We start from the raw sequence: 15,997 nt of genomic DNA, 5'->3' as shown, positions 1-15,997 counted from the left end.
CAAGCCATTTTTTAAACAAAATGTGACATTTATGACTCGTGCATTTTACAAAGGGTTATTTCCTACCACCAACTGAGAAAGACAAGAATAAATAAAAACTTCACAATGGCAAACAAGAAAGACAAGCAAGCTTTTAACATGTGGGTAAAAGGTGTGCACGCTAATGTGTGAAAACATATTGTCAGCCTGTTTCTTAATAGTGAAACAAGTTCACACTACTCCTCTCCACTCAGCTCTTCTTCCTTCGGGGAAAATTCTTTGGTCAAGAACACCAAAAGTGTGTTGAATGTCAAAAATGACACCAGCGGTGGGTTATGTGTCCACAGGGGTGGATTTATACCTTTAAAGGATCAGGTTTGAAGTCTTTATGCGCTCGCAAAACAACAATAAGTCTCTGAAAATGATCCATCTGCCAAAGCTCACGATAATGTAAGACTTAATTACAGAAGGAAGTAACCCCCTTCATTTATTTTGCGCTGCTAGCCCCAAACAATCCTAATGAAGAGTTTATCTGTTGTGATTGAATTACTTATTATTATCCAGTTACAGTAATCTGATTAGTAGCATGTAAACAATGGATGACTGACTTTAACCAAAGGATTTTGTAATAATGCTTCATGTAAATCAGACGTGAGGCATTAGGAGTAAGTAATATCAAATGTATTGTGTGATAAGCCGTAGCACTGACAGCAGCCCGACTGCTGTGAGAAAAACACATTTAAATTAATTTCCTAATTCAATAATGTTCTGGTGGCATTGTGGTGCTACAGTGACTTCAGGGCAGCAACACAAAATGCATGCATTTATTCATGCAGACGCAATACACAAGGATGAATGCATCTCTTTACTTATCAGACATTAAGATGAAATGCAGCTGGTTCGTGTTGGTTAACGAGAACATTTCCAATAACACACAACAAGAGAGCAAATGGAGCAGAAAGATCCAGCTGCAGTCTTTCTTGTGTGTGCTACATTAGCTATGAGATGAGTGGGATTCAAGGGCATCGTATCCAACAAAGCAACTGTTTGGCTACTGTACTAAAAAAAAAATGGGTAAGAGAAGATCATCTGAGACACCAAAAGTATGAGATATTGTGCGGATTTCAACAGCTATCACAGCTAAAGTGACTAATCACATCCTTGCACAATTTTCTTCCCGCTTGAAGCAACTGACAGGAGTTAGAGGAAGAGATAAGTCCTTCCCTGAGAAAGTCTCAAGGCAAATCTCAAACTCACAACATGACCTGTTTGACTCTTCACCTTTAGCTGAACTTGGCAACAAACTCTCTGGAGAGAAGACACAAGGGATTGACAAAATTAAATCACATCACAACAGCTTAGGTCCATCGGTCCTTGGCTAATCCACTGCACTGGATCAAACAGAGCCTTGAAACTCTGATGTGAGGAGAGCTGAGGCTAAAAGAAGGGATCCTTACTGCAGAGAACCCTGGAGGCATGCAACTTAAAGAGGAACACGGGCTACCCTGATTGGTCAATCACTCTGCCTCTTTATGCGAGGCTGACTACCCATCCATGCTTCAGAGTTGAGGACACAATGGGGAGGGAAAGCAAGAAAGAAAGGGAGAGGGTGGGAGGAGGGGGAAAGTAAGGAGGGGGAAGAGTAGCAATGCTGACCCCCCAAACTCTTCCCGATGGTTGAACAATAGGAAAGAAAAAGAAGAGTGGGAAAGGGAGAAAAATGAAGGTATTCACACTAGATTTGGCTAGCTGTACAGATCTCCTGCAAAAAACCATCTAATCTACTCCCAGCTTCAAAACTTTACTTTCTGCTGAGCACACATGAAGCACCTAGCAAACTAACTCTGACACCAAACAGCCCCAGAGGACACATTTACCCCCTCCCCACCGCCCTTTTGTTTCCCTCTCCCTCCCTCTTACAGCCTGCCCCCTTTTATGCTTTTTCTAAAACCATTCCCCACTGTTACTGCGAAACAGAAAAGTACACGGTAAACATAAAAATCCACAACTCACCCAACCCTTTCCTCTCCTTCTCTCTTTCTTCCTCTCAATCACAGATTCAGCTGTAGAGGCCAGGCTGCCGCTTCTCCTCCCGGCCACGCCCACACGTGGTCATGTGACTGCCATCCCAAGTGGCTAAGAAGGCATTCGGCAGTCACACCCCTCATTCAAAGAAAGTGAATGAGGAATATTGTGGATATAGCGAGTTATCCTAAACCACATTTATTATAGATAAAGTTTTATGTCTTTATGGGAAAAGGAAATTACAAAAGGAGAGTGTGTGTTTGCACAATACAACAGGCAATACCTACTTCCCTGTCCTTATGTGTGCCCATATGCTCTCCACCACCCCCAACTGCTTTGCTTCACAGCAAGAAGAGTAACAGATTATCTGTGTGTGCACACTAACAGCATTTGGTCTTTCCTTCAGTCGTCAACGCATTGCATGCATCCTCTCCCTCCAGCTGTAGCTGACTCATGACCAAAACCATGACTAATTCAGAACATTTCAGAGTTTATAAAAATAAAACTACATAAAGGAATATTTTGTGAAAATGCTGTAAAAGGATCTACTTGTTTTCCCTTTTCAGCTACGGTTTCCCTTTAAAAACTGGAAACAAGGAAATAAGCTCATAGTTTGTAAGAACGCCCCCACCCCCAGTAAAGCTTACCAAACAATTAGTGAGTGTTGTTTTGGAGGGTTATGTGTTGACCAGGTATAGTGGCTTCCTGTGGTCCAAGGCGGTTGATATAAAGACTCAAGGAATGATTAACTTTGGTTGTTTCCTTCTCTTTTCAGTGGTTATGCTTAGCCAGCTGGGCTTTAGCTTTGCCTCAATGGGCTTTAGATACACTCTTAATTGGTAGACGTAAGAGAAGTCTTTGCAGCTATAACCTGCAACCAAAAACCCAATACGGTTATTTCCAGTGATGGCAAACTACTTGTTTTTCCAACAGAAAACGTATGTCCTGGATGTTCCCCCTGTTACACATGCTGTTTTTATTTTGCTGTGGTAACCCAGCACCGCTCAGTGTATGAAATAGTCATGTAAGAACTAGACTGTACTTGTGTGAAGCTGCACTGAAGTAAGCATTGGCTGCGAAACAGCAGAAAGTATTTCCAAATCCCAAATGTTCCTTGGAAATGTGTAGGCCTTGTGCTCCTGCTTCCTGTGTCCCTCCTCTCCAACAACACAGAGGTTCACATTGATCAAATCCATCCCTCCGACTGAGAAATACTAATAGTGCAGTCAGCGTGCGAGGAGCTGTTTTCTGAGAACAGATTTTTATGAATAAAGACAAAGAAAGATTTCTGCTACAAAGTGGATTTCATCTTAACTTACTGGAAGAAGAGCATGATTAATTTGTTCCTTTGTTGACTTGGCTCTGCTTTTTTTTTTTTCCATCAGCATGCAGGCTGAAGGTCTGACAGAGGTTTTCATAACATTCAGCAGAAATACTTCCTTCCTGTCAAAAATGGAGCTGAATCTGACTCTTGGCAGCGGTTTTGTTGTGAATATGAAACCAAAGCAAACGTGCAATATGGTGTGTTGTGGGTATCAGGTACCCAAACATATTCACTGCTGTTATCAGTTTGCATATACAAGCTACGAGTTTTTAAGATACACCTATTAAGAAATCTCAAACATAGAAACAGCAAATTGATTTAATACTGAGCAATTGCTCAGAAAGTTTACATTCACTTCCTTCACTCGGACCATGATAAAAGATTAGCTTTACCACAAGACTGGATCAACCATGTTATCTGATGTCTGTATCCAGAACACCAGCATAACTCTGTGAGACACCATTTATGGTTAATTCTCCTGTGATCTATATGACTAAAGCATCTAACAACTTTAAGCTATATGCAGCAGTTCCAAGGTTCAGTTTAGGCTATGTCCTGGGCTTTTATCACAGCTGTCATCAGATTCAATTATGAATATAAATCTAATGAACTTTTGCTACATAAGGAAAAAAAAAACAACCAAAAAGATAAATGTTTTCACTGTCCCCCATGTCTTTTTGGGCGACACGCTTTTTGACAAATTTCTGTTTTATCAAAGGAGATATTTTCCCTTCAGTTGTCACCAGACAATAAACAATGTTGTCAGTATGGACCTTGTGACACACCAGCGTCTGAAGTTCCCATTTCCCCTTGGAGGAAACAAACATCAAAGGAGAGGAGACATTTTATTAGTGCTGCAAAGAGCCTAAAAGATGGATTTCACAAAAAGCAGGCGGGGGTGAAATATGTGTGTTTGTGTATTATAGATACATTTCTTTACTTATCAATGTATATTTAGAGTGTAGTATGCATCCCATGTTAAAATGCTATGACTCATATCTGCGCAACAAATAAGTGATTCAGACGGCCAAAATAACCCAACAATCACCTCTACTTCAGTCACACAGTGCTATCTGTGGCCTGATCCACGTGTCACTGCTTCACTGTAAATCTAAATAAATAAAGAGTTTCCTCTTTCACTTTAATTTCAGCTCAAATACATCAAGCCATTAAAACCTGTGGTAACCGAATGCTAATATGTAGGGATGGCTGAGGGGAATACGAGCTTTGCCTTAAGGCCAAAGCTGATTTCTGAAGGCTACCCAATCAGGGCAGAGCACATACTGAGCTGATTAAAAGAGTCGCTTCCATGACTCAGCGGATTCAGTGACACATCCTCCCCAGGAGAGGTTGGGGAGCTGAGGAGAAAGCAGAAAGCAAAGGGAAGGAAGGCCGGGAGGGAAAGAGGAGGCAGAGAAGAGAGATAGCAGCAGGAAAAGTATCGGGTGGGGGTGGTTGGGAAAGTAAGGAACAAGACAGAGAAGGGGAAAGAAGAAGAACATCTGTCTTGGCCTAGATATCTATGGGGAAGATAGCTGGGTCTGCTGGAGACTTCCTGTTGTGTTTTTTTGCTGTGGTTGCTCTGCTCTCCTGTGGTGCAAATGGAGACAGCATGTGTGATGAGCGAGGACACCCAAAAGTGTTCTCGCAAGACTCAACTTCTGGTTAAAATCGCCGAACATACATTAGCAGTTCTGCTGGATTAGTCTGCAAATATATCTCCAGCTACTTCACATGTTGACAGTAAAATATTTCACTGCTCCAGGTTTTTGTCTTCAGCCTGCAGCTTGGACAATTTATCTCAAGGCTACTATGACGTATGCTCATGCTTGTATTTTATTAGCTTTTCACTGTACCAAACTAGAAAAGAATGTGCTTCGTTCGTTCTTTCTTTATTTTTGTTTTTAACAATGATGAACCATTGAAGATAAAGTGATTTTGCGGTCTGAGCAGTTGTTTAAAGAGATGTGTCTGCTTGTGGTTTACTGTTTCTCTTAAAAAGCCACTAAAGCATTCCCAGCTGGACTGCTTAATACAGAGACGAGTTAAAAAGACAAAGAGAAGTAGAAGCCTCTTCCACTTTCAATTACCATATTTTTTTAAAAAATCCCACTCATTCTTCTATAAAGATGTTTCCTTTCAAATGTAACCACATCACTATTCTGGTAAGAACAACATGTTTTTCCAATTCATAGGAATGAAACCAATATTGTAAGAGGAAGGGCAGAATGGTGTCTCATAAGACATTAAAACACTGATGTTTGCAAAAATGTGAATTGAAAAAATGTTTAAAAAAACTCTTTTCCTGCACCAATTTCCTTGCATCCCCATCTGAGGAGGATTCATTGTTCATCCTTTTCCGTGATTGGCCCTAATGGAAACCAGGCAGTTATTCTGCCTCTGTAAGGAGATAGTCCAAAACAGCCAAGCTCTCTCGCAGATACAAAAAAGACAATGACTGAACAGATACTCACACAGGGGTTCTGTCTTGTGGTTGTTGTACATCTCACTGCAAGTAGAAGTCATATCTCCTCAAAGCGCTTTTCCTTCTGCACCTCTTTCTTACTTCCACAAGTAAAAGACCAGGAGTTAACCAAACTAGCAGCCTCTTCTAGTCCATACAAGCCAGTGTGTGATCTCTCACAATGTCCTCTAGTCTTCCCTGCTGACCACTAAGCAGAAAAACTACAGAGAACTGGCCTTCTGGGGAATCCCTAGCCCCCTGCTAGGTCTGCGGGGGCCAGGATTGGGGATGACTCAATTCTAAAAATGAAAACAGGACGGAAGGAGCTCTGTGATTAAACTGTTTGTGCGGTCACGGCATGTCTTCGAGAAACATCTAACTATGTTATGATGCTAATTAAATCTAAACAGAAACCTGGGATGTGCACAGACATGGAAGTAGATAGAGACGGAAAATGAAGTTCAGCTTCTGACATTATAAATATCCTTCTTCTGTAACTGGTGTCAGCATTCGTTTGTCGACAGGACAAAAATACCACATAAGGCTTCCACTGAACATTGAACCTCAGTTTGATGGTGCATGAGAGACAAATGAATCTGAGGAAACTTGTCATTTCTCTGTGCAGTTGTGTTTTCCACCCTCATCTGCCCGCTCTGCCGCTGAGTGATGCTGATGACTACAGTTGGCTGTGTACCATTAGCAAATCCTTCACACCATCGAGGCTGGATGTGAAAGTTCACCCAAAGTTCCTTCAAGCTCAATTGGTACATTTCTTTTCTCAACAGATGACGGGGTTCTTCAAACAAGGTAATTGCACTAAAAACCACAAAGCTGCAGGCATATTATCTAAATCCCTAAACTATCATTGTAAATCCCATTTATAGCAAAAGATCCAGATCACTGCTTTTAGAGTCTGTGCTGATTATTGGAAAGTAAAGACTTGAGCATCAGTAATGATGCTTGCCCTTTCTGAACTGAGAAACCAATCAGTCAGCAGCGCAGCATGTCCGAATCAGGCTTACCAAGCTAATCTAACACATTAATCAGCAGGGTGAAGGTAAGAGCGCAAAAGAGGCGATGAAGATTATTAATATGAAAAGTTATGTAGCACTTCAGTTTTTTTTCTAAACTTCATTCTCTGTTATGAAATGTCATTTACTGACACTGAAATTTTATACTTTTAAATTTCACATGTGCAGAGTCTGCACAGTTTAGCATCGCCTACAGGCCCACAGACACAACAACTAATGGCCCTGTAATATCAGAACTTATACTTATTTATGGAGAAATTATGAGATTATATGGATAAACAGTAAATCGTGGTGCACAGATGTAGCGAGGAAACACTTATTATTTTTTCTTTCTTTTAGTACCAAGTGCTTTGCAATGCAAGATTACATTTTTTTATAACTGTGCTGTCTTTAAGTGGTTTAAGATAATCACCTGTTGTTGGTGCACAATGAGGGACAAGACTGCACAATCTCATCTTTATTTTTGGGTTCTTTTCCATGCACATTCACTTCAGACATACTAACACACCAGTCCCTCCGCTTTTACTCGTTTCAGCAGATGGTAAGTCTGTGATGCAAAAGGCCATCTGCCTGTCCATGCACAAAACAGCCCCCTATCAGCCAACAAGTGGATAAAACATCATTAGTAGAAAATGTGGAGACAAACACATGAACTTTTCTCCTGCACTGAAACGACTCTAAACAATCAATATCTGAAATGTATTTTACCCTCACGACTCACACAGATCCATGAAACACGGCTTGAGTGAGCAAGAGGCGTTAACCAAACGAGCTCACCAGATTCAAAAGTGGGAAAAAAACTGTTTTTGTCAACTTTAGAATTGGAGTTATATACGTGTAATGCTGCTTACTATCATAATTATGCAATTCATCGTCATTCTGGTCACGTTTTAGGTCTGTTTGTAAATGTTTTTGATATGATGATAATGGATTTAATGCTCAGTTTCACCATCTGAACATATCTGAAGATCCGTTCTTTAAATTTATCAAAGTTTTACTGAAAAAACAAAACAATGGCCGATAATAGCATGCCATATTCCATTTTAACCTCCTCTTTAATTTCATGACCAAGATAAGAGGTATGATTTTCCCATCAGCTTTTCCAAGACAAATGAATCACTAGCCCCACATCTAGATAAATAACAAGGAAGAATCATACGCCGGAAGGCTAGATAAATGAAGATAATGTCAACAGACTAAATGCTATCTTGCCTTCCTTCATTAGGCTCTGATGGCCCATATCCTACTATTTGTCTTTTTCTCTTACGGCAAGGTCGCTGCTTCTTTGTGATGTGTGTGCGTGTGTGAAAGTCTAAAGCTGAGCTGTTAACGTTTTGCCAAAAGTTAATTTCCTAGTCAGATGAGTTTAGTATATGCAAAGCAGTATATGCTTGGGTATACATATGCTTTAAAATATAAGTGAAGGAGAACTATGTGAACATTCGGGTTCACAGCATGCAGGGGTAACTGAATGGAGAAGGGGGTGTTTACAGCAGTTTGGGGATTTGGCATAATGACTTAACAGGACAGAGGTCTTTCTGCAGTGGTGGGAAACTTCTTTAACCCTTGACTTCCCCCAGATGCTCAGTGTAAACTTTAACTTCCGAAAGCCTTTTCTGGGTGAGAGGGGAACTGTGTGTGTGTGTGTGTGTGTGTGCGTGTGTGTGTGTGTGTGTGTGACTATTTATCTGAGGCAGAAGGGCTGTCCCTTTCCCATTATTCAGCTCCACCTTCCAGTGTAAGATGTTCATTGTAAATAAGGAAAACATTTCATGTCAAGTCTTTTTAGTGTCTGTACACTTCAAAGAACTGCAAAGCAGTTTATTGAAAAAATGTCTATCCCACTGATATATTGGTGTATTAAAAACATTCATAACATATGAATGGAAAAGCCTGACATCTCTTTTCTGCACCGGCATGGTTCAAGATTCTGACCCCGGAGCTTTTTTCTTCATTAAGCTCCAGCCATGAGAGAAAGCGCAGTTGTATGATAACATTTTTCATTTGTTCAAAATTAAACTGTCTGAAAAAGCATGAAACACAGCTTTATTTTACCTGCCACCCAGACTCAAGATTTACTAATCACACACTGCCTCCTGCTGGCTTGTTAGGGAAGCACAGCAAGAGTGAAAGTCATGCGCAAGATAATAGGAACTGACGCTTGTCACTGCTGTCACTGCAGGGCATTTTTGAACTGAAAAAATAGATGTAAACTCGAGGCTTGCTGACTTCACATGAGCAAAAGTGCTCATTAATTTGCAGCACAGCCAAAGACACAGACACGAAGAGTCTCCCCTTCAGCGCAAGAACGTCATTTTAAGCCACAAATTTCTCATCATCATGTTCAAGGATCTTGAATTATTTGGCAAAAATGTACTTCTATCTAAAAACATATTATTATAATCAAACAGAAGAGAGGATTTTCTAACAATTCAAACAAAATGATTCTCGGCATTAATGAAAGAACAACAAACTTAAGTAGGATTTTATTCCCAGTAAGGAACAGCTCCTCCTCACAAGCGCATAGGTAAAGCCTGCCCCCGCTCTCATTTTTTTCCTTGGCAATTAGCCGAAGGGTCACACTGAGTAATGGTCTGGGATCAGTCCAGAGTAATTACACTGGGAGAGGATTGACCCCGCATGTGCCTCTGCTGGAGGCTGCGTGTTTGCATGTGTGTGTGTCGATGAGAGACAACAAAAACACGCATACACACAAAAAGAGAGATTAAGAAAGCATGCTTGTTTGTGTGCGCATGTGCGTGTGCGTGTGTGGCCTTTTTTGACCTTTGGACAAGCAGAGACAAATCGCCCTCCACCCTCTGTGGACGCCTCCTCCTCACTTTTAGAAGGTCAGTCCAAACTAAAGACAAATGGCCTCACTTGGTCTTTCTTTCACAGTGACTACATTTTAATTATGAACAGAAATGTCAATAATAATAGGAATCTATTAAGGCAATAGGCAGACATATTCTGTCCAGCCGAAATGAGGATATCTCTTTTGTTCCGTACCATCACAACAGGAAGACAGGACACAATGGCACTACATGAAGCGACTCCTCAGTAACACCCATTAAATACACATTTACTCTCAAAGCCATAGCCTTGGTTTCCTTTGCAATTGTATTTTTAGTGTGTTACAGTTTATACTTTCTGATGTTCTGAATGTCCTCTTCACCCTTATCACAACAAAATACTAAAGAAGTGAGCAAATGAGGTTACTGGATGTTACTCTTTCCCAATGATAACCTATACCAGTCCCATCATCCCACAGATAAAGACACTATTTATGGTCAGCCACTCTAATGAGTTACTATAAAAGTCCATGCTTGATCTTAAAATGAAGGCTTTTCCGGCAAGAAGAAATTGTATTAAAGTTGAAAAATGTGTCAGAAAAAAGTGCTAAAAAAAATTCTGACTACAGGTGGTTCAAGCATTTCTGTCCAGAGATATTACGGCTCCTTCTGCAATGAACTGATGAACAGCAGGCCTAACTGTCAAGATAACGAGTGGACCAGATACCCATCAGAATGCCTCTGGCCTGAAGTGAAGCTTTGTTGTTACATTTCTTAGATGTGCTGGATCAGTTTAAAGCTGTTACTTAAAAAAAGCTGCTTCTTTCTGCTTCAAGTACTTAAGCTGCCATCTATCACAGCTGAACCGAGCACAATATTGAGGTCTTTTAATATTTCACCACATTATACAAGATAGAAAATTCTGAATTTGTTTGAGATTTAAACACGTCTCTCCCTGTTCAGCTCAACCCCTTGGTTATTATCAGCAAAATTTTGACTAGAATTCTGTAATGAAACAGTTTTTTAACAATAACCTTTTTATGGAACCTAATAGACTAAAAGGGTGAATAAACTGAAGACAGTGGCTTACAGATAAATATAAGAAAACTCCAACAAGTGTTAATGTCAAGTCCAAATGTGCATTTGAGTCTTTGTGCATCTGTTGGGAGTAGAAGAGCCGTCCACGTCCCTAGCTAAAACACCATAATGAACTTAGTATGTACAGTTGCCTGAGATGACATCTGTTGCTATGATTTGGTGCAGTATAATAAAATTTGACAGAATTGTGCGGCCTCTGTTGACTTAACCCTCCTCAGATGACGTATGTGCTAGTCATTGATCTACCAGTGATTGTAGGTCACACAGCAGTGGATGTGCGTGCACATTTCTTTTCATGTTGACCTTTTACCTAAACATCCTGGAGTATTTCATTCCCCTTAATGCTCACATCAAAGTACGGAGGGATATTGTCGAGGAAGCTGACTAACTTAGATCACATGACCCCTGTGAGAGGAAGCGCTCTGCTGTGAGGTCAGCTGCAGGGGAAACAATCACACTGAGAGAACACGGAAGGAAGCAAGCACAGCGTACACTATGTGTGTGCGTGTGTGTGCGCGCATGTGCGTGTGTGCATGTGCACTCATATGATGTGTAATGTCATTTTTCTGGAAAAACTGAATAGGCCGGAAATCAGGGCAAAACACTTTGGAAAGTCATATGGAAAAAATAATCAAATCATAATCATTAGTTGTAGTGTTGCAAATAACTTTCCCTGTTATCTATGAGGCAGATACACTTCAGAAATTTCAAATCTGTGACAGTAGTGCATTTATAAGCATAACTTTGCAGATGTGTTTTTGCCACAGTTCTCTTTTGCGTTTCTGCCGAAGAGGGCGGGCCCATTCACAGCCACAGGGTCCTCCAGGCAGGTCACCCCTCATTAAGACCCCTATTTGGGCCTCTCCCTGTGGACAAATAAGTGGCTACAACTCACATAATCTCGAAGAGAACCGTTTAAAACTCTCAGCACACCGTCAAGAGATTTATAGTAATATGCAATAAAAAAAGACTATAAGTACAACGTGACATACTTACAGCACAGGCGTACGGGCGCACTGGGACACGTTTGAACAACAAAAAATCTGCCAGATGATAAAGTGCAGTTTTCATGGTAAAACTAGTGTAATATTTCAAACCAGGTAAATATATAATTAAATGTCTAAAATCAACAGGAAAACACACACATTATGTTTCATCAAGTGATAATTGCAAAATACTTGGCAATGTTGATAAAAGCGATAAGCTGATATATCCAGTACAGCATAGTTTTGCATTTTTATACTAGCTTTGGAATGATGGAAGCTAATGGCCATTTAATTGGCATTCGTGGCTAAAGGTGCAGCCAAAAACTTAACAAATAAAGCAGATGGCTGTAGAGTCTGTGGCCATAATCCAATTTTTCTATAATAACAATTTAATAAATGACACTGTGAAAACAGTGTGACGTGACAGTGGTTACTCCCAGTGATTAAAATACTTAATCATCACCTGAAGCTGTGAAAGAGATTTATAGTCATTTTGCAAATTAATGCTAATGATGATCTTTAAAAGCCATTTTCAAATTAATTTGCAGATCCAAATAATCGACACTCCAAGGAAATAAAAAGAAAATGTCACGTTTAAGTTTCATACCAAAAACTACACAAAGCTACCCATTCATACATTCCTTATCCATATTTGTATCCATCACTGAAAAGGTTGCTGGGCTCTCCCAGTGTTAATACAGAGAAACAGAGCTTCACACTCATGCCCAATTTAGTATCATCAGTTACTCATAGGTACAGAAGACAAGGTTTATTCTTTATGTTTACTTCTGCCACTTATGCTGAAAGAGCTCAAAGGTATTTAATTCAATTCAATTCAGTCAAATCATAACAACAGTTGCCTCAAAACACTTTATATAGTAAGGAAATGAACCTACAATAATACAAAGAAAAAAAGAGAAAACCCCAAGAATCTTATGACCTCCTATGAGCAAGCACTTTGGTGACAGTGGGAAGGAAAAACTCTCTTTTAACAGGAAGAAACTGTTGTAAGCCTAATCTTAAAAGTAGAGATAGTGTCTGTCTCCCGAATTCAAACTAGAAGTTGGTACAAAAGAAGAGGGGCATGAAAGCTGAAGGCTCTGCCTACTATTCTGCTTCTTAAATGCTTTAGGAACAACAAGTAAGCCTGCAGTCTGAGAGTGAAGTGCTCTAATAGGGTGATATGGTACTACAAGGTCATTAAGATAAGATGGGGCCTGATTATTTAAGACCTTGTATGTGAGGAGCAGGATTTTGAATTCAATTCTGGATTTAACAGGAAGCCAATGAAGGGAAGCCAAAACAGGAGAAATATGCTCTCCCTTTCTAGTCCCTGTCAGTACTCTTGCTGCAGCATTTTGTATCAACTTGAGGCTTTTCAGGAAGTTTTTAGGAGAACGTGATAATAACGAATTACTGTAGTCCAGCCTAGAAGTAATAAATGCATGAACTAGTTTTTCAGCGTCACTCTGAGACAGGATGTTCCTAATTTTAGAGATATCGCGCAAATGGAAGAAAGCAGTCTTACATATTTGTTTAATATGTGTATTGAAGGACACATCCTGGTTAAAAATGACTCCAAGGTTCCTCACAGTGTTACTGGAGTCCAGTGTAATGCCATCCAGACTAAGAAGATTTTTGAGGATGAGTACAAAAACCTCATTTTTATCTGAATTTAGAAGCAGAAAGTTAGAGGTTATCCAGGTCTTTATGTCTTTAACAGCTTCCTCCAGTTTTACTAATTGGTGTGTGTTATCTTACTTTATGGAAAGATAAAGTTGGGTGTCATCTGTATATCAATAAAATGTATTCTCTGAAATCTGAAGGAAACTCTTCAATTAAAACCGTTCCTCTGCAGATGATCATTTAGCTTCTTTATATCTACTCTTTTAAGAATTTTTGAGATAAAAGGAATGTTGGAGATTGGCCTATAATTACCTAAGACAGCTGGGTCAAATGATGACTTTTTTAGTAACGGTTTAACTACTGCCAGCTGACCTTTGCCAGCCTAGCTACAGTGCTGAAGAGAAAGCTAGGGTTGTTTGTATTTCCTTCAATCAGTGAAGATGTTCTAGCTTTACAGAGGGCTTTCCAGTCCAAATTATGATCTTTTAAATTAGCGAGGCACCATTTCCTCTCCAGTTTACGAGTTATTCTGCTTTAAGGTGTGCATTTAAGAGTTATACCAGGGAAGTATGACTTAAGGCTTTCTTTTTCAGAGGAACTACTGTATCTAGAATTCAACTCATTGAAGAAGTAAAAATATTAAAAAGACAATCGAGCTCTGTGGGAGCAGCGTTCAGGTAGCTGCTCTACACTGAGTTGGTGCAAGGCACATAGCATAGTACAAGGCATGTAGCTGGATGTAGAGTTTTAAGAAAACACTATGTCTAGACGAACAGAATAAATGTTTTGAGACACTATCTATAGGTTTTTAATTAAATTGGCTTTGCAAATAACACAACTGCGAGTTGTAACATGAACAGGAAGTGATGGTCCACCATAGAGAGACCCAATACATAAAGAAGTTTGTCAAATACTACATTTACCTGAACATAAACATAACCAAAAATTACATTCTGTATCATGATCAGTCATTTGAACTTCGAGCGGCTCGAAATACAACACAGTCCTGTGGGATAAAATCATTTCATGGTCTTACTTCATCTTTCTTACCTTGTATTTAAGACAAATACTATTTAGCTGCCATAATTACTATAAAGGTCAGGCTTTCATCATATCACAAAACTGCCCCGGCTCTAATGCGCTATTCAGGAGAGACATGGATAACCACAAACACAGACAGCCCAGTTTCTACCCAGAAACAGGCCTCTAAAGATAAGTTTCCTTGTATTGCTGACAGATACGGAGACATCAGATTAATCAAACCAGCTGCTCTTACTGCTGCTTTTTCCTTGGTTAGAGATCTGATACTTGGGTCACTTTGTGCAGAATGGAGCAGTGTGCAGTGTGAGTGCAGAAGGGAGCAGGAAAAAATAAAGTCCAAATGGAAGTCCAATAACACCAGAGATCAAATAAAATGCAATCTGGAAAATGTGACAACATTTCTCACTGGGGGATTTTCAAATCTAAACTCGCAGCTAGAAGTTTAAAGTTGCTGCTTTCTCATCACATGAGAAAATGTAATTGGTTTTATTTGACTTTAAGACAGTCTTTTATAATCCTTTTAATCTCTTTTCCACTGATGATATTCCCACATCAATATGGTAAGTCAATGCTAAAGCAATTACACAAGCTGGTGAACTATATCAATGCACCAAAGCACCACTTTACTAAAGACGTTAGAATGCATGAGTAGACAGCATGTTAACAAATCTGAGCAGTTTGTCAAAGAGAATTTCCAAATCAACAACAACCAACAGCATCTATCTGAAACAACAGCCTTAAGGGTGTGTGATACAAGCAGCAGATGAGAGACTAACAAATAACCTAACAAATCTCATGGAGATACCATAAAGTTACTGTGTTTCAGACGTGTTTTTTCAAAAAGAGTTCAGCAGACATAATTTCAGGGCACGACTAGAAGGAAAAATATGAGTGGAATAAGCGTGGGTTGGACTGATATATGGTGAAAGCAGACTTACTGTCAGGGTTGGGGGATTTGCGTCCATGGTTAGGCGAGGAGCAGCGGAAAGTGGTGACGATGGTGTTGTGGTGAGGGTTGGGGTGGTGTGGGTGGTGCACTGCTGGATGGTGGCCATTGTTCTCGGGAGGTGCTTTAGTGATGCTGATATCAGGTTTACGGATATCCCCTGGACTAGGGGGCTCAAACTTGCGGGTGTGATTTTGCTCAGGGGCTCGGCTGGTCCCGTTGTTGTTCATGCTGCTCTCATTGCGGCGTGTGACCGGGGAGTCAATTGGCGTCTTGGCAAAAGTCACCTCCCTCTTGTGGCTTGTCTCGGGCGTCTTGGAGTGCCCCAGGACTTCTGGGCGTTTCAGGGCGCTGTTGCTCACAAAGCGTGCGGAAGCAGGGCTGGTGACATTATCGACCTGCTTGCTGGAGGAAGAGATGTCGATGGAGAGTTCAGAACGGCGGGACACAGGCTCCGGAGTCTTGGAACCTCCTCCACCCATGATAGAGCGGGGCTGGGTATAGTTGAGGTTGTTGTTGTTAGTGGCCGGGGTGGCAGAACCGAGGTCACGATAGTAGATGCTGGTGGGAGACATGGCGTTACGGAGAGGTGAGTTGGTTGTCCGGCGGGAGCCGGGTGAAGAGTGAGATGAAGTGTCAACATCCTCTACCTCAAAGGACCTCTTCAGGGCTGCATGAAGGAGAC

At 40.5% G+C, this 15,997-nt stretch overlaps 1 protein-coding gene and 1 long non-coding RNA gene across 7 annotated transcripts in view; both read right to left on the bottom strand.

Moving 5' to 3' along the window:
- LOC146516711 (uncharacterized) overlaps positions 1-15,997 on the bottom strand; it is a 138,523-nt gene that overhangs the window by 67,849 nt on the left and 54,677 nt on the right. The window lies entirely within an intron of this gene.
- septin9b (septin 9b) overlaps positions 1-15,997 on the bottom strand; it is a 70,350-nt gene that overhangs the window by 25,262 nt on the left and 29,091 nt on the right. For 3 of the 6 annotated variants that reach the window (XM_085163792.1, XM_085163793.1, XM_085163791.1), the window contains exon 2: positions 15,305-15,982. In XM_085163792.1, the coding sequence (XP_085019918.1) occupies positions 15,305-15,982 (678 nt within the window). Of the gene's footprint in view, positions 1-1,992; positions 5,782-5,802; positions 15,235-15,304; positions 15,983-15,997 lie in introns of those variants that run through there. The other 3 variants (XM_085163796.1, XM_085163797.1, XM_085163794.1) reach the window with 2 other exon arrangements.

This window comes from Neolamprologus multifasciatus, chromosome 6 (genome assembly GCF_963576455.1).
Source record: "Neolamprologus multifasciatus chromosome 6, fNeoMul1.2, whole genome shotgun sequence".
NCBI lineage: Eukaryota > Metazoa > Chordata > Actinopteri > Cichliformes > Cichlidae > Neolamprologus > Neolamprologus multifasciatus.
This window is presented reverse-complemented; position numbering and strand designations above follow the sequence as displayed.